The sequence below is a fragment of the Magallana gigas genome, chromosome 7 (genome assembly GCF_963853765.1).
Source record: "Magallana gigas chromosome 7, xbMagGiga1.1, whole genome shotgun sequence".
In the NCBI taxonomy this organism is placed as follows: Eukaryota; Metazoa; Mollusca; class Bivalvia; order Ostreida; family Ostreidae; genus Magallana; species Magallana gigas.
In genome coordinates this window covers 37734204-37754330 of record NC_088859.1, presented here as the reverse complement: position 1 = coordinate 37754330, position 20127 = coordinate 37734204, and the positions used below count along the sequence as shown (strand labels likewise).

Sequence of the window (20127 nt, the reverse complement as noted above, 5' to 3'; positions counted from 1 at the left end):
CACACCTGAGTATGGCAAAATAATGACACGATGTTATGCCAGGTCTCTAACACTGCAAGTAAGCAAGCAGCAACTTACAAAACCAACAAAAATAGAAAGACTGATTTCAATGGGAGCATTCTTAGAGGACACAGTAAGGTTATATTCAAGGACGGACTTTATCTTAACATTGGTGGGTTACGTGGTACACCCTTCTTTAGTTTACAAACATTGATAAGATTCAACTTTCTAGTTCATACCTGGTCCCCATGTAATAAGATAAGTTGGAATACACCAAAGTCATGAACAAGAACTGTACTAGGTACTACGCAAAAAGGGGTTTTATAACGATCCATCAAAAAACACTATCAGATGAACTTAACCACATTCAGTTTTATAGTAAAGGTACTTGTGTGACAAAATGTTGAATATTTCAGGTCACACAGAACATAGGCTTTAAGTTCAAGGAATACGATAAAGTTTATTCAGTAATTCCAGTAACTTTAAAATCATTATAGTTTGTGAAGGTCAGTTTTGTTTTGATTGTTGACTAATCAAAGGTTATTATAGGACCTACCTAATTTCACAGATGGATGATTTTCTTGTGTGATCAACTTTAATCATTTATAAATAGAATATGCCGAGGAAAGGGGTACCAACAAAATCCTGGAATTCCAAGACTCGGTGAAATCAGATAACCTTCCCTCAGTATACCCAATATTTATTGTTGATTTTGTTACAGAGACTGTTTGTTGATCCAAACTTTCCTAAAGCCCTATACAGAATCTGGAAATGTTATTGCATAAGAAGCCTTCAATATTAGCCTGGCCACAACAAATTGTCAACAATCCAAATCATTTAACCTTTCCATTAACATTCAAGTTTATGAGGTATTGATGCAAAACATCATATTTTTCATTTCTAATGTTATGTCATGATGAAACGTGAGGGCCTAAAACATGCTTAAATATCAAGCGTACTTGTTCCATGGTGCAATGTGTGCAACAAGGGTCAGGGTCAAACTCATTTCCATCCTACTATGCAATGTATCATCTTGCACATCTATATAGTATTGTAACTGCCAAAATATTCAATTTGTTACTTTTTGCTTGCATTATTTAGTAAGGTTACCAATAAAATTTGATGATGGTAATAACTTTCCTTTAAATAGTTTGCGATTAGAGAATACTAATTCTTCAAATTGTTAGCTGTCCACTAGTATTTTACTTCCTTTTGAGTCCATTCACCAGAGAGAAATGTCAACATATTCATCACACACTCTAACTATAAAGTTCACCAAGTTTATATCAGGATACAATACAGAATAGCTTCTTGAACTCCGACCAGCTGTCTAGAATATCAATGAATACAGAGTACCGGTACAATGGAGTTCTCTAATGTTGCAGCTATCAGAAAACATATGTTGTAATATTATGTACTCTTATATTTGGCACTGGAATCATCTGTCGCTTTTTTTATCAAGACAGCTGGTCTGTACTTTTCCGTTAAACTCTATGAATATATAGATTGGAAAAGTAAAGAACCCATTTGTTTGTATTGTCTTGCATTACAAAGCAATCCTTATAAAAACACAGGAGTCAGATCTAAAAAAAATATATATGTACCAGGCAAGAAAAAATAAGAAATTGTAAATACTGTATTTAAGGTGGAATGGAACACCTGTCGATGATAATGTGGATAAAAATACATTATAATCACAATACATTCACCAGATTAGAATTTTCAATTTTTACAATATTTGACCAAAAAATAGGTTTTAAATTTTTTTTGAAAGGTAAGAATTATAAAAGCCACAGCTGGATTCAAACTCATAACTAATGGAATAGTATATAACGCTCTTACCCATCTTGCTGTTAAGTAACAATTTTGGTAAAGAAAAAATTATGAAATTATATTTTAATTTACCTGGATTGTTTATTTCAATACTAAGAAAGTACACATATGTCACAATATGGAGGTGCCCCATACCACCTAAAACAGCAAAATGTTACAGCCTGGTGACAGTTCTCATTTGTGTAGGATTGCTTGTGTTGTACACCAACTTATATTCATGTGCAAAAAATTGTTTGGATAAAGTTCAAGATGACCTCAACATTGAAAATAATTCACTCTGCAAACCAGTCCTTTAAAATCTCTCTCTCTCTCTCTCTCCTTTCTCCTCTCTCTCTCTCTCTCTCTCTAAGCTACAAAATAAGTTGTAATAATTTACAGTTTACCTGATTTAAAATGTATCATGGGATCCTCTTTTCAGTTTATTTGCATATGAAGTTATGAACCTTGTGTAAATTGAAAATGAAATTTTCTGAAATTGAACAATACATTACTTTATAATATCTTGATCTCAGGTTTGAAGTATCATTGAACAGGTACTTGAAATGTTCAATTTGCTTACATAACTTCAATAACAAGATTTTACTTCATACGATAAAGAGATAGACATTCTGCAGATACACAGTATGATATATTTGCAAGATTTTTTTCTAACTATAAATAGAATCTTTACAAAACACATCACTGAATGTCTGTCATCTTCAACTTAAAGTACCACCATCAATCACGACCCACAAAGAGCTGGTACTCTGTGTTATCTTGTCATATTTTATGGAGAGTATATACAGACTGGTTCTTCGAGGAAATTATTCATTGGAGCCTACACAGAATCCATGACCCCATGAGCTGCCTGCATGATGGAGCATCCAACATGTTACTAACACAAACATATACATGTAATTCTATTATAAAACATCCAGGGAGGTATGACATATGGTAAACTTATATGAAGTAGCTTCTCATTGGTATGGGGGAATTAATGAATTATGAATGTTTCAAGTTTCTGAAAATGTCAGTAATTTTCTTCTTCGCTGTCATTTTGCATAATATGACATTGAATAGAAATTCCACTAAAGTACTCTTTGTACTAGATAGGTGCTTAGTCACACTCAGCCTTGAATTAAAATCTAGTACATATGTTTACACAGAATAACATTCTGATTGTTTTTATGATAAATTCATCTGTATTATGAAATTCTGAACACATCTGTTATAAATAATTCTTTAAATAGCTTGAACATATTATTTTTAACTCTTCATGTAGAAAAAACGTAAGTTAATACAAGTAATATGAATACTCCCCCCCCCCCCCCAACAAAATAAATGAACTCACCTTTTCATGAAGACTGTGAAATTCATTGTATCTTCTGAAGATGAACCAAGACTCTTCTCCAAAATTCACAACCACTTTGTACACCTGAAGAGGAAAAACTGACTTCATCAAGCTCAGCAAGTTAGACTGCACAAAACTCAATCTTTTGTACTTGACAATCTTTTTAGAGTGGTCCGTTATGGCCTCCAGGGACACAGATAAATTTTCACTCATGTTTCATTCACTGAGTGATCAAAATGTTAGTGTTGTAAAAATCCAAGAGCTTATATTCCTGGAAAAACTCTGTGGACAGCTAATATTTCAATGAAATGAAGCAGATTATCTCCCTTCACGACTCCCTGTGGGGTGCAAACAAAGTGAAAACTTAGCTTCACTCATCACTGGCAACTATCAGCAAATATCAGAATATACTGGAGGCAGAGGGTGCACCTGATGATAATCTAATGCAGATCTCTTTCTCTTTCTCTCTATCCTCAAACTGTTGCAACAGAGAGAAATCAGTCAGCTGATTTGCTGGTGTCCAGCTACTGAAGGTAAATGTTCAGGTGTATGCTGATCCTAATCCTGTTTTGAGTTAAATGCTTCAACCCTCCAATAGATCATACTAAATCAAGAGGCCAGATCTCTAGGTAAACAACACACTTAGGACAGGTGAACACCTCTAGTGACCATGTGGGCCCAAGATAAGAATAGAAACGCAATTAACACACAAAGCTTAACCAACTGTAAGAAAAACACATATCATCAATTCGATCTGATAAGTGAAAATCAAATAATAATCCCCAGTGATTATAAAAATTTAAATTCTTAATAACAGAAGTCAGTGTATAAAATGACCATTAAATTGTTTCTTAAGAGTCCCACTTGGGTGCAGAGACTTAAACAAGTACATGTATATCCTTATGGTCTTCTTTAAAAATACCCAAATAATGGTACATCCTTAAAATAACAAATATAAGCAGAAAATGAAATGGGAACCCCCAAAAATATCCTATATTGCTTGCCTTTTTTACAATTCTACAAGATATTTTCCCCCTTCTTACATTGTTTGTCTGATTAAAAGATGTAGGTAAGTAATTAAAACTTGGCCAATGACCTTAAGAATGTCTAAATTAATATGACAGAGGATTGTCAAGGAGCCAAAAATAGCCTGATGAAATTCAAATGAGACAAGAAAACTAGCAGTAACTATTTCCTGCATTCTTGAAAACATGTATAAATCAAAACTCTAAACTGTTTTATCTTTCTGTTTGTGGATGAGCATTACTTTAAATCAAGCGGGATACAAGTTGAACAGGAGCAGTTAAACTTCACACAAAGGATCCCCCTCTCCATTCTCTCAGTGTCAGGTACTAGTATACCTGATGGTCTAACAGGTGAAAATAACAAAGATCTAGACAACAAAATGACATCATTACATCACTTTTCATCACCTTTGATCTCCTAATATTTGTATCTAGGATCTCCTTGAAACTAATATTTTTTTTTACAGCTAAGCTGATCTGACTGTGAAAACAGTTTAAAAGCAAGAATTGTTTGAAACTGTTTTTCAGCTTATGCAAGCTTTTCTTTGAATAGTGAAGAAATCTGTCGACTTGAGTCGTCACTTATGATCAATTTCTGACAGCTCTGACAGATAATATATGCACTTGAAAAGAACTTAATTCCATGCCTACTGCTTGATGAAATACAATATGCCATAAAATGCATTCCTTCAATATGTTATTTACATGCAGTTATTTGAACAAAATATTTGAGGATCGAGTTATTAGGAGAAAAAGTTTCTAAATCCTTTTCATAAAACTTTATCATGGACTTTTCAGGAGAACCAATGCTTAAGTTTTTTTCACGAACAAAACCAGAACAATTCTATTTGTATCTGGCAAAATAAAACTTAAAGTTTTACAATTAGATTGAATTAGTCTTATCCTAGACAATTTCAGATGAAGAAGTGAGATCTGTAACTAGCTACCAGTGGAATGGTTCAAATTAAGCATACATTTCTTGAACTGAACTCTCGTCTTCCATGTGCAGTTTACATCATCAATAGTGATCAACTTGTGGAATTCTTTGTTTGAATTTAATTAGTTCAGATGTACAAGAGGAGTTTTAGGAGAAAAGCATTTTGCAGTGTACATAGTTTTGTTACCAAGGACAAACATTGTATTATGTTTGCAATCACATGCTTGTCAGGGCATATAGCTATTGTCAGTCCTTGTTACTTTACTCTTAAGAAGATGGCCAACAATCTGATTCAGACAGAGTACAAAAAAACTACCAAGTCATCAAAATTCAGGGGTTTCTTTAGCATATAGTTCCTACTTCACCCTAGCTTACATAGCAATTTGTTGGCCTGGCGGTACAATTGAGTTCAAGCAATCGGTCATTTTCTTGCTTCGTAATGGTAATTGGTGACAATGAACTTAGAGGTCTATGTTAGGTGAAGCAGTGAGATTTTTATTTTGATTGAGCCGTGAAGGACGCTGATCTAGCCCCGAATTAAAAGCCCAGAGTACAGAAATAGAATTGAGATTGTTATCACTGACCTTGCTCCACTATGTTTAGAAATCAAACTGACCTGTCATAATATACGTGGTCCAGATTTTTATGAGTGAAAATTTTTGTCCATTTCAATCTTTTTGAATTACATGTACCCAGTAGGTTTCAAAAGTCTGATAGAAACACTTAGTTTTAAGTTTCAGGGAAATTCAGGTTAATAAAATGACAATCAAATTCAGAACAAAGTAATGTGGAGTCAGCAGAAAAAAAATGTTAAAAGGTTATAGTCCTCTTTTGACGTTCACTGGTCTGGAAGACCATTAAGTTTCAACATGAGCTTGAATAAATCACAAACATAAAACTGAAGCCACTCAGCACAAGCAGCCAAAAAACTTTCCCCAAAACCCTAACTTACACAGAACAATGCAGAGTAATCAAAGTATTTTAAATAGAAAAATCACCGGTAACTTTATTGCACAGCATATAGATACACTGGAATATGTGGACTCATAAACTTGAATATTTCTTCCATTTTTTTATTTTAATCAATGTATGTAAATATAAACATGCTAGTAAAAGCTAGTAATCTATGGTTCTATTCATACTCTGCATGTTCAAAGTATTCTTCAGTAAAACTCCTTGCATGTAGTGAATTCTAAGATAAAATATAGCAAAATGTTTGGGGTCTGTGGCAAAATTCTTAACCATTCTTAGTTTTTGTAACCATCATAACAAACTTTGATATAGGAAATTCATGGACAATGCCAATGAATTTTGTGTTGGATAGAAATAAAAGATGACAAAAATGACTTACCTAAAAAAGAATTCATAGATTTGAATAAATAAAAAAATATAGAGAAAAATATAGAATTGATATTCATTTTTCTGTGTATTCATTTCTACTGATATAGTTCTCCTGCGTAGGTTTTGAATTCAATGCTTTAATTGGCCTCTTTCGTGTTCATATTTAAAAGTATTGTGATTTCGTTTAATGAAATCTATGAATTCAAAACCTTTTTTAAACATAAAAATGACTTGCTTGAAAAATTTTATTCAATGATGTATAATTATCCATCAAAAAAATTATTACTGTAATTAAGATTGCATGCATCTAATTGATGATCTCATAACTGTCCACTGTGCGCATTTTAAGACATGCACCAACTATTGACAGACCAATGAGGAGCACCATAAAAAGACTCCTCCATTTGTAAAGTGCTTTCATTACGTCATCCCTGATCCAAGACCTAACAAGTTACAAAGGAAATTCATTGTTTTTCTTCATGTTTTACAAGATTTCTGACTGCAACATCAGTCGGTCACATCCTGGCCGGCCTCAACTTTTAGGGGGCACCTGCAGACACCAACGATAAAACGGTTGAGCTTCAGTGACCATCTGTATTAAAATAATCAGAGCAGAACTCATGACACACTCCCTTCACGTGAATTCGAGCCTCAGTGACAATTAGGGCAAGACCGTCCGTTTTTGGACATTGACGTTGTCAGTGGTCGATCAGTTTAGTAATATTAATTTCAATAATTTCTGTCTTTGTCTGGAATATGCATATATACCTGCTTTGATGCTGCATCACATATCATTAGCTTCTGTGACAAGGTTTAGTGTTAAGAACACAGTACCATGAAAAGTCATAAGTGAATTACTGTTACACTTACAATAAATGTATAAATAAAATGATATGTGTACATCTGGAATAATACATGTAATATATATATACAATGTCCACCTTTATTTATATCATAGAGAGTAGATCCCATATAAGAATATCAGAGTGCAAACAAAAATAGATGAAATTTGGCAACTGGGAATAAATTGTTGTAGAAAGGTTGGTTACAGAGTACAAAACATAGTAGGGGACTAATTCCCCTGATCGTGATGTACCTTAATTATGTGACATAAGCCAATCAGTTTTTGCACGCAGTAGCTGGTATTTTTCTCAATGAAAAGTAAAGAGCAACAAGCAAGTTAACAAGATTATGAGGTCGTTATCATCATTAATTTGGTTAAAAAAAAGTGCATAGCCAATTAAGAAGGGTGTGCTGGATGCATGGTTAAACCTTCCTGCAATGATGAGAACTTGGAGTGGTTTATGAGATCAGGGAAGTGTGGTATAGATCACTTAGGCTGGGGAAGAGGAAAAGAAAAACAATAAACAAAATACCAAAACTACGGAGGTTTTCAAAAAGTTGCACTTATTATAATCCACACTAGAGTAGTCAATCTGCTCTATTTCTGTGACGCGTTTCAATTATTAACATGCTTTGCAGCAATACAGTATCATTCCTTACAGATGTTTTTCAACCATTTACGGAGAGGAATGAGACTTCTGTTCATCATTTAACCCTACAGTACTTAAAGCTGGGAGTTATTTCTGGAGTTGACAGGGTCATCAACCGAAGAACCTCGCCTTATATGACAGACCATCTAGCCCCCTCAAAGTGCAACTCTTAGGAATCAAGTGTTTGATAAATTAACATACAAGGAACAAAGAGAACTGTGGATTATAGTTAATCTTCCTGGCAAATATCTTTGTTCTCTTTTTTTTTTAAATATTTAGAAAAAAAAATCATCACTGCAAAACCTGTTTTTTTGCTAAAAGTGCATAAAACATTAGAACTCTTGACATTTAATGTCTGAAACTCAGAAAACCATTTCTGTCATGTCCATGCAAACTGTGATAAAATAACAAATATTGACTATGAATCATGACACACATTTGAGATGGATATTCAATAAATCATGCAACCTTTCACCAAATAAAATGGGCCAACTTTCAATTTTTATTATGTATGACAATCCTATATATCTTAAACATACTTTTAGAATAATACATAATATTTCTAGACAGTTGGAAAAAAGGCATTTTACGATTTATTTGGCCTTTCACCTTTTTTAATCAAACAAGCAAGAAATCTTTTTGTCCAAGAATCAACAAATCAGGGATCTGACAAAAATTGATTTTCTGAGACACCAACATTTAGGTGCAAAACACCTTCTTTTTTAAATAGCTAAGATATAAGATATAAGCTTTTTTCCCTCTTAAATCATTGTTCATCTCTGTTATAATAAATTTATGGAGACCCAATTTTCATAACCATAATTATTTTTATTGAGGTATGTTGGTTATCAAATAACATATTGCAACCATTTTTCAAATCTATAGTTAAAATATCAAATCTAACAGCTATATAATCTAGGAATTTTTATGGTTAATTGAGTAAATTTGTAATTAAATGATAAATCTTGCTCTTGGAAAGAATCTGAAACCCTGAGTCATATCAAACAGACAGTTAATAATCAAAATATCAGTCTTATATTCACTACCAGGTAAAATGAACCTTGAATACTAAAGTGCAAAAGATAAACAAATCAGCTACATAACTTTCACTTGAGGAATAAAAAAGAAGAAAAATATAAAGTATAGTACTTGTTTTTGTATCACTTGTCGAGTTTCCAAAGGCAGCGGCAGAAAATGGGGACAGCTAGTGAGATCACTAGAACTGTTTATAGCTTTATAGGGGTAGTTTGGTAGGACCAGGAGTCTTATTGTCCCCTATTTGTTCCTACTTCACCTCTGTGAAGATCGATGGTACCACACAGCAGACAGATACAATTTCTCTGTGTCAATAGCAATTTTGTCAGTCTGTCTCAAACAATGTACAGTTTAAATAAATGGACACCAATATAAGACAATAGCGATCGACGTACTGTACTAGCTATTTTAGTACCAAGCACTAAAAATCGAATGATTCAAGAGTGGGTGTGTAAGTCTGCATAAGTTCTCTTAAGCTAATGTTTTACCAGTTTACCATGTTTACAGCATATAAAGACATTTGTATGCTTAAAGCAAAGCATTCACCAATTCACATAGCAATAATATCTATTCAGGAAGGAACTTCTATTGCAATAACTTTAGATTTGATTTTTTTGTCAACATGAATGAATGCATGTATTTGAATAAGCTAGGATTCAATCGATATAGAACTGTGTTTACTTAGATTTTATAATATGTTGGTTATTTCAAATACATGTGAACATCCAGGTACTAGGCAAACTAAAGAGAGATAACCCCTACACATAACAAGCCACAAAATTGAAGTGGTATGGGACACCTGGATAAACATTCATTATAATCATAATACTTTCACCTGTTTAGAATTTTCAGATTTTAAAATATTTGACAAAATAAATGTTTTTGAAAAGGTAAAAAAAATTATAAAATCTCCAGCAGGATTCCATCTCATAACTTAAGATTAGTAGTTCATTCTCAAAACCATTGTGCCATGCTGTTAGGTATCAATATTTGGAAAGAAAACAGTTATGAAATTAAACTTAATTTTATTGTTTATTTCGATAGGAAGTACGTCACAATATGGAGGTGTGCTATACCACCTTTAGAATCGTCAACATAAATTGTTATTTCTATTGACCATGTTCATTGTAACAGCATTTTCTTATCAGATTTTACCTTTTTCTTACATAGATTGAAATTCAAAACTGTTTAGATTATGTATCAGATAAGAGGAAAGCAAATCAATATTAGTATTTTGCTCCATGTGTTATGTTTGAAGCTAAGTATATATCAACACAGGCTCAATTAACTTACTGTAATCTTGAGTTAAACTGCTGATTTAAGACATTTTAAAAATTTTAAGCATTCAATTTTTCTAAGAAGTGACACATACCACATATTTTTTCTCCCTTTCCACAGTCTGTGTTCCTGATATTTTCACACAAGGAAAATCTTCTTCCGTCCTTTCAGAGGCTCTTTGTCTGGAACTCATTGCTCTAGTATAAACAAGCTGAGAGAAATAGAAAACTCGCTCAGTCAAGATTGTGTTCATTTAGAGTGATAATAGACAATGTAAAACCGAGGAAAGGTCAAGTGGATACACATTTTCCCAAATCAAGTGTTTCTGATCTGATCTGGCTGCAATTTATAAAAGTATATTTAGAAAGAGATCCTTGACTTCTGAGGACTATAACTCCTATCTACACATTGACTTGGTGACATCTAATATCTTAACTATCTGATGACTATTTTTTTATCAAAAGACAAAAACAATGAAATAATCTTCCACAAGAATTTAAACACAAAAAACAATATTGATGTCAGGGTAAGTTGCATTATTTTACTGCTATGGGGAAATTTTCAATAGGTCTGGATATTTTCAATGACTGCGTTATATCAAGCCCCTCATGATACAACAAACTGTAAATGTATTTGAAACTTATAATTCCAAAATCAATATCATTTCTTTAATAATTTCTTTTAATTTCACAAGTAACTGATATAATTTATATCCCAGTACACATTCTAAGTTGCGTGTGGAGCATGAATTTACACCCCCAAAAAACATATGAAACATTTACGGGTATATATATATATAAATTTCGTTGTATTTTTCCTCCACACAGAGAAGATATAAACTATTGTCATTTACGTTAGCTATTAAAGTAGCCACAAATACCTTTAATGTACTGCGGAGGTAATGTTTTAAAATTAATGCACATTCAGTGACAAAAAAGAACAAGTTGTTCAAAAACCCAAATGAGAAGTCATTTGGTAGAAATTAAGATCTGAAGCCCATGTGGGTATTGCTTATATTCATACTTGTGACAGCTAAAATTTTTACAAGAGCTACAACTACTGCACTTATATTTATAAGTGCAGTAGTTGTAGCTCTTGTAAAAAAACGCAGGAAAAAATGATAAAATAACTCCCTCTTCTGTAAATCTGTAAACTACTGTAGTAGAATTTTTTTCTCTTTAATTTTTTGTTAAATTATGTATCAATAAATTCCCTCTTCTGTAAATTGAGGTGAGAAAGAGTACTAAAACTAAACTACTTCAGTAGAATTTTTCTCTCTATCCAAAAATTTACAGGCATAGATATTTTACTTCAAGTTTTTTGATACAAGATTTATATAATTAATATGTCAATACAAATAATGAAAGCAACCTACCTAGTCCTTCTTTAATCCTCTGATTGAGGTCTTATCAGCTAACTAAGGTGGGCGTCGTCTGAGCATCCTGCTGCACCTTACAGGTGAATGTATTGGTGGTTTACTTTGGGAGACTTTGACCTCTCTGGATAGGTGATTTTTATCTCTAATCCATTCATAGACTAGCATGTCCATGTGGGTCAACATCTCTAGAAAGATAAATTTTACAAATCTGTAAACCTTCATAAATATTCATGTGCATGTACAATGTAACATTTGGAATAAATTTATAAACATGTAGTTTAATTAGACAACACAAATTGTCAAAACTTCATATAACTTCATATAAATAATAGATATATAAACACCTGAAGAATTAGAGAAAAAGGGGAAGAAAAGTGATTTAAGAAAGGGTGATTTTAAAAAGTTTAAGTGCAAAAAAAAAGCACAGTTAATAATTACCAATTAATACAAATGTGTTTAAATTATAAGAAAAACTTCTCTAAATATTACATCAAATTGGCAACTTATTTTATTTGGTGATAAAACTTATCTGAAAGTAACAACTTTAATTCTGCAAACTGATGATAATACTGATGCGAACCTTGTTACTTTCACGACGAAAACTGTGGGCAAGAGTCGTATCAAATGTATGCACGGGAACCTGCTCAAATAAATTCAATCGGGCTCGGGAATCGAAGCGGTGGCTTGTTGAATCGTACTTTAGAGAATTATCAAAACATTTATTACAGTTTTGAGACAGTTTTATTCATTCATATTTTTTTTTTTCAAGTAAATGCAAAGTAAATTATATCGAACTTATTGATTACTGGTCATGAAAAGAATAAATTACATGTATATTTATGGTGAAACACATCTACATCTACATGTTCTACACGAAACGACTGGGTACCGAAACTCAAGTTACCCATAATTCCAAGCGTAAATAGTTTTGATATGGCGCCGACGACAGAGGTAATGAGATTTTACCTATTCAGATTTTTGGGTTTTTCTCGTGTTTGTAAATTTATTTTTATAGGGTTTGCATTTAAGTCATCATTATATACAAATACCACTGCATTTTGATTATTTTGTTTCAAATATTTTCTCTATATGATGAGGAAAAGTACTCGAATGCCTGTTGTCATGCAAGCCTTAATGTGTAATAAATATGATTAAATGTTTTGATTTATTGTACTCTGATTATTAAGCAAAAACAAATCTCTTAGTAGTTTTGTTTAATGACATGTAATGTTGTATTTAATTTTAATTAAGTTGACATTCACGAAAAGGAAATCTAGGATTCCTTAGGAATCTAAGGAAATATAATTTATTAAATGTTTATTCCATTATCACAATAAAATTAAGGTTCACTGCAAAGATAATCTAGTGCATATCTGTTTGTTGGTATTTGAATCTTAAAGTTAAACATGCGATTTAACGTGAACATCACAAAGATGTTACTTTTTCAAACAGAGTCATAGAATTTTGGATTTTAATGGGTAATAAATGATAGGATGGATTATATTAGCCTCAGAGGGACAAAGGTATTATTTTAATTAATTTTTGGCTATTCATCTATAGCCATAGCCATTAGTCGTTCTAGTAAGAACATACTACTAAATATATTAATATTTCTATTTATTGAAACTAGTGGGAAATTTTTAAAATGTAACTGATTTTTTACCTGGAAAGTGTCAAGTAACTGGACCCCAAGAATAAGTTGGAAAAACCTACGGCTTCATTATTGATTAATAATTTGTCATTTTCATCATTGAATCTCCGGACTGTCTCAAATATTGCATAATTCTGGAATATTTACCAAAACTCAAATTATTTGTCTGTATGAAAAAGTTATCTCTTGGGTTCAATAATTTCATCAACTAAGACCTTGATTACTTCTATATATAAGGCATTTACTTCATTTCCTTTCTAAATAGTTGTAATTATTTTAGCATAAGAAGTGATAATCACCATTTGATCATTATTTTCAGGGTATGGATGAAAAAGCACAGAGAAATGTTATCGTGTTCAATCAGTCAAAGAATGAGATCTTCTCTCCCGGTAATGGTCTGAAAACGCTAAACCGAAAGTTACGTTCAACATGGAAGATTCAAACGTATGAGAAATTTCGTAATACATTGAAATGTACAAATTAAAAAATTCAGACTGATTATTATTTATTCAGAATAAATATTATATATTTTAAATGCATTATTTCAGTAACAAAGCAGAAATAACTCCAGAGACTCTATCCTCTGTCAGCATATTTGTAATATGTGGCAGCAGAGAAAAGTACACAGGTTCAGAGGTAAAGTTTGTCTATGATTGATATTTCCTGTTTTATTTATGTTTATATGAATGGTTTTATTTTTTGATTATTAATGCATGATTAATTACAACCCACTTATTGATTTACTGTGTTGAAAAAACAGCCTTTTATCATTTTTCTTTCCTAAACCAGACTAACATATTCATGTAAATTAAAGTTTCTCCTTTTCTCCTGACAGTTGGAATCAATCAAGCGTTACATTGATGGAGGAGGTAGTGTGTTGGTTCTCCTTGGTGAGGGAGGAGAAACAAGATTCGAAACCAACATCAACTTTCTGCTGGAAGAGTATGGAATTATGATAAATAATGGTAAGTGCCTAGAGTTTTCTACTCTCTCAAGATGTTACTTCTTGGGTTTATACATTGTGTAACTAATCTGTCTGTTTTTGCATATATGATAAGATCTTATAAAATCAATCTATGCTTACAGATGCAGTAGTGAGAACCTCATATTACAAATATTTTCATCCAAAAGAGGCATTGATAGCAAATGGTGTATTAAATAGGTCAGTATTTTGAATTTTAAAAGCTTGATGCTATTAAACATTTTGGTTCTTATAACAGTAAAGAATCTATGCATCTATTGAAACTTCATCAGTTTGAGTTCTGTGTTCAGATCTATATTGCCATTTTAGTTATTATTTTATAACTATGTAATCCTCTTTCATTTAAAATACAGAGCAGTAAGTCAGGCTGCTGGGAAGACATTTTCAGTTGAGGAAGATGGAAACAATGCTCAGTAAGTGATGATTGATTAAACAATTTGAGTTAGTGGCTGCCATAATACATGTATAGCAATACTGCATATTAAAAGCTACTGTGTCTGATTCTCTGACTGACCCTTAATTACTGATATATATTAAGCTGATTCAACAGTTTTTAAATCATATTAAATCACTCTGATTTCACTTTGACGAAAAATTTCTCTCATCTTGATCTCTTCAGCATTTAGGAATTACCTACAATCATGCTGTGTTCAGAGTATTTGAGATAATTTAAAGCTATACACGCTATAATTTGCGTCAATTTTGAATAAAGGGGAAAATGTATGTGTTTGATTACTAATAAAAGTTACCTTTATTCTGTTAATTATAATGCTCAATTCGATCACGTAACAAATATATCAAATAATAAACAATAAAAACTATTTATTTTCCTGCCAGGAAAGTAATGCCTCCTCGTGAATATCAATCTATCACGTGATATCGACAGCTAAATTTAGCCTATCATACCAAAACTGGTGAAGGGTCAACATCTTCATAATTTTGATAGTTTCACAAAGGAAAGGATATTTTCAGTAAAGCATGAATTTGTCCGATACACGAGTACAAACAAAAGAAAAAAATACAAGCCTGTGAGTAAATATCAATACTTCCTTTAAAAAGATGACGTAGACCTGTGTTTTTCCCCTATGTGCTATTTATAGATCCTATAAGTGTTAATGCAGAAGTAAGGGTATCGAGAATGACAAACGTATATTACTCATTATACATGTATGTATTTCAAATTAACAAATGTTAAGCATATTAAAAATCAAGTTGGATATTTAATTAGGCAAACAATAACGACCACCAAGTTCTCCGCGGACATGCGCAATGAGGTCGGTTTCGCTCTTCCTTCATCAATATTCATGAAAAGGTATATTTTCCTGGCAGGAAAATAAACAATTAACAATCTATATCTTTGTAACGAGATGGAATTCACCATTGTAACTTACAGATTAAGGATAACTTTTATAAGTAGACAAACACATGCGTTTTCACTGTCATTCAAAATTGACGTAAATTATAGCGTGTATAGCTTTAACTTTAGAGGATTTTCCTCTTTTCATGAAATATACAGATACTTTGATTGTAAGAAAAAATGATAATGGATGCTCTCAGTGCAAGTTTTCACTCTAAACCAAATCACGTCGGTCTGAATAATGCCAAAGTAATTTCGAAAAATGAAATATAGATCTTTAAAGCTATACACGCTATAATTTACGTCAATTTTGAATGACAGTGAAAACGCATGTGTTTGTCTACTTATAAAAGTTATCCTTAATCTGTAAATTACAATGGTGAATTCCATCTCGTTACAAAGATATAGATTGTTAATTGTTTATTTTCCTGCCAGGAAAATATACCTTTTCATGAATATTGATGAAGGAAGAGCGAAACCGACCTCATTGCGCATGTCCGCGGAGAACTTGGTGGTCGTTATTGTTTGCCTAATTAAATATCCAACTTGATTTTTAATATGCTTAACATTTGTTAATTTGAAATACATACATGTATAATGAGTAATATACGTTTGTCATTCTCGATACCCTTACTTCTGCATTAACACTTATAGGATCTATAAATAGCACATAGGGGAAAAACACAGGTCTACGTCATCTTTTTAAAGGAAGTATTGATATTTACTCACAGGCTTGTATTTTTTTCTTTTGTTTGTACTCGTGTATCGGACAAATTCATGCTTTACTGAAAATATCCTTTCCTTTGTGAAACTATCAAAATTATGAAGATGTTGACCCTTCACCAGTTTTGGTATGATAGGCTAAATTTAGCTGTCGATATCATGTGATAGATTGATATTCACGAGGAGGCATTACTTTCCTGGCAGGAAAATAAATAGTTTTTATTGTTTATTATTTGATATATTTGTTACGTGATCGAATTGAGCATTATAATTAACAGAATAAAGGTAACTTTTATTAGTAATCAAACACATACATTTTCCCCTTTATTCAAAATTGACGCAAATTATAGCGTGTATAGCTTTAATAGGAGGTTGTCTGTCTTGCAAGGTTTATTACAACAGGATGTGTGGAGTGACTGAGTGAAATGTTTCCTTTTGTACAAACCATATATTTTATTTCAGGCTGGATTCAGAAACTCACTATTTGTTTTAATATCTTGGCCTCATGATATGAGTAGATAATCTAACTTACTAACATTACTGTAGGGCATTGTCCTTCTTGTACCCCTATGGAGCCACATTGAATGTGATGAAGCCATCCACTGCTCTGCTGTCAACTGGATCTGTGTCCTTTCCTCTCAACAGACCAGTCTGTGCCCTCTATGAAAACAGGGTCAGTATCTGAACTCATTCAATACCAAACCCATGCCAAATCCATTTTAGATAAATTTTTTTTATCAGTAATGCCTTTCTGCAAAAGAAGTTCATGTATCAAATGTCAAATCTTTACCAGAATTATATTCTATGAGAGAACACTAGTATCTCATTGACCTAAATGTAAATGTTGAATAAACTGAGTTCTATTCTTTTTTAATGTCTCTGGGATTACGTTGGAGGAGGGCAAATGGACAGATACTAATTTTGAACATTGATCTTCCCAGACATGTGAATTTGTCTTGGCTGCTTAGCAAATAATCATATCCATATTTTGGTTTAATTTCCACACAGACATCAATCAGTAGAAGCACATTTTAAAATTTATACCGATACATTTATTTAAAAATTTTATTTTGTGCTTTAATCAATCTCATTTTGTTTTCTATTGCAGAACCACGGCAAATTGGTGGTGTTAGGATCATGTCACATGTTCAGTGATCAGTACATAGACAAAGAGGAAAACAGCAAAGTTCTCGTAAGTTAAATAACATATTTATTAGTTTGTATCTGTATTTTAAAAAAAAAGAGAGAGAGAAGATTTTTTAAGTTGTTTTATTTTATGTTAAGCCTGACATTTTTTAATGTACATAATTTTTTACAGGATGTACTTATCAGAACTTTGACATCAGATGAAATTAAACTAAACCCAATTGATGCTGAGGACCCAGAAGTGAGTTCATACACTTACACATGTACTGTGGTTTCATCAATATTCGTTGAATACCAATTTTCGTGGATTTCGTTGTTAAGTTGATCCACAAAATTTAATGTTCTTTGAAGTTCAATTTCAACAAATATTTTGTATTGATAGGATCATTGGCCACGAATTTACGTATCCTTGAAACTGTGGTTTTCAGAAATTCTACGAAAATTGATACCCACGAAAATTAATGAAACCACAGTATATCATAATATTAATTGTATATTGGGGGAGTTGGAAGATCAATTATATGCACTTCAAATCTGAAAATAAGAAATTTGTTACCCTGTTCTTGTGTCCAGATCTCTCATTACAACATGCTGTAAACAAAGTTAAACTAGCTGACCACCTGAAATGCATATACTGTAATTTATCTAATTGTTTTCCACCTGTGTTTAGATCTCTGATTACAACATGCTGCCAGACATAGCTAAGCTAGCTGGCCAGCTGAAGACCTGCCTCCAGGAGAGTGACGATGTTCCCCGAGACATCACCATGCTGTTTGACAACTCCCTGTTCAAGCTCGACACCAGCCTGGTCCCTAATGCTATCAAGTACGTAGCGATGCTCTCTGAAGAATAGTATAAATATTGAAGATGATCTAACAAAAGTCTTAATCTATAGTTATTTTTAAATGGAGTTAGAAATATTTTGCTAAATCTGACAGTCCTCTGCTCACCAGTGGTGAGCTTTGATTTCTCTAAAATTGTGTGAAGATGTGGTGTAATTATTTTGTAGAGCTTTTGAGCAGCTGAATGTCAAACACGAGTCCCTGACTCTTATCACCCCTCAGTTTGAGACTCCTTTACCCCCCTTACAACCAGCGGTGTTTCCTCCCCAGTTCCGAGAACTGGAACCACCAAAGTTAGATCTGTTTGATCTGGATGAGCAGTTCTCTTCAGAGAAAGTCAGGATAGCCCAACAGACCAACAAATGTGAGTCAAATTAGATGTTCACAAGTAAATCAGTAATGCATTATGTCTGTTCTTAAAATTTCATAAATGTTTTAAGTAATGTTGAGATGTTTAAGATAATTGAAGAATATTTATAATTTTTCCAGGCTCAGATGATGACCTTGAGTACTATGTTCGGGAATGTGGAGACATTCTTGGTGTTACATCAAACTTACCTCAGGATTCGAGGGATGCAAAACATATCCTAGAATACATTTTTACCCATGTTGTGGAATTCAAGAAGTTGAATCAGGTATGATTTTTGCTTTTTGTTCTGATTTATTTTCTACCTATGTTACCATATGAAACATGTACATGTAGATCAGTAGAAAATAACAGTGATAATCATTGTTTGTAGGAACAAGATTATGATACCACTCAGTTTGGAGGCGGAGGAGGATATGGCCAATATTAACAATGACAGGTGCCCTATGGGGAGAATGTGACATGTGACAATATGTTGGTGAAATCCCAGCGCAGACTCCAGTGGTAGTGGTAGACTCTTTGTGATAACCGTGGTTGTGTAATTTATGTGCTTTACAAATCAGATCTGACTATTGAAGATTCATCCATGCAGTACTTTGGATTACAATGATAACTAGAGAATTTCTTTGGTAGATATTACTTTTTCCATTTCATGACAACAGCATGGAGTACAAATTTTATTTGTGAGAATTATGACAAATATTTATCAAATTTTTAATTAAATTCTGTCAAAGTGTTCAATGTTCTCAATTTCAATGACAAGTTCCGCATATTTGGTTGGTTGATGTACCAGATGAAATTGAAGTATTTAAAATAATTGCCCCCAAACATAAAAAAAAATTTGTACATTGAATTACAAACATTAACACAATTTTACAACAGCATTAAAAAGCAGCGATCCCTGTTTAAAGCTATGTTGAGTTGTAAACAACTAAAATGACAAGTTGGATCTTTTGTAGGGAAATAAAAAATATCAATAGCATGTGCTTTGGAAGACAAGTTTCAGCATTCTTATTGAACTGCTTGCTCCCAAGGTCTTGCAATTTAACATTGTACCAGTATGCAATGATTAATGGACAAGATCCATTCTTTATGTTCAGGAATTTGGTTCTATATTTGAAAGAAATGAATAAGGTAGTGAAGGATTCAATTATGCCTGAAAAACTGAATACTGATGAAAGCTTGAATAATTTTTGGGTTATTGTTTTTTTTTTCAAATAAGTAAATGGTCAAAATGTTATTTTGATAAATGATAAATTGAAATTTCTAAACTTTTACATGTACCAGTATTATTAATACATGTGTCGATAAATTTCACTGTAAAGATATGCCATTAATTTCGATAGAAATAGAGTTCTAATGTCTCTGAAAGAAATATAAAAGCCCTGGGTTCCTCTCTGTGGAAAACT

The 20127-nt window shown here is 32.5% G+C and overlaps 2 protein-coding genes across 6 annotated transcripts in view; one reads left to right on the top strand and one right to left on the bottom strand.

The window, feature by feature from the left end:
• LOC105331539 (serine/threonine-protein kinase Sgk1) overlaps positions 1-12327 on the bottom strand; it is a 28203-nt gene extending 15876 nt beyond the window's left edge. The window contains exons 1-4 of one of the 5 annotated variants that reach the window (XM_066066152.1): positions 12231-12327; positions 11648-11835; positions 10367-10483; positions 3164-3247 (exon numbers count right to left, since the gene is read on the bottom strand). In XM_066066152.1, the coding sequence (XP_065922224.1) occupies positions 3164-3247; positions 10367-10465 (183 nt within the window). In that variant the 5' untranslated portion in view covers positions 10466-10483; positions 11648-11835; positions 12231-12327. Of the gene's footprint in view, positions 1-3163; positions 3748-10366; positions 10484-11647; positions 11836-12230 lie in introns of those variants that run through there. The other 4 variants (XM_034455011.2, XM_066066153.1, XM_066066154.1 and 1 more) reach the window with 4 other exon arrangements.
• Positions 12328-12455: 128 nt separating this feature from the next.
• On the top strand, positions 12456-19454 carry LOC105331540 (intraflagellar transport protein 52 homolog). The gene is made up of 13 exons (XM_011433773.4): positions 12456-12601; positions 13621-13745; positions 13850-13937; positions 14137-14266; positions 14388-14463; positions 14637-14696; positions 16910-17036; positions 17472-17555; positions 17682-17750; positions 18180-18334; positions 18519-18715; positions 18841-18986; positions 19092-19454. Exons 1-13 carry the CDS (start codon positions 12584-12586, stop codon positions 19146-19148), a joined length of 1332 nt encoding a protein of 443 aa, XP_011432075.2. The 5' UTR covers positions 12456-12583; the 3' UTR covers positions 19149-19454.
• Positions 19455-20127: the final 673 nt, after the last annotated feature.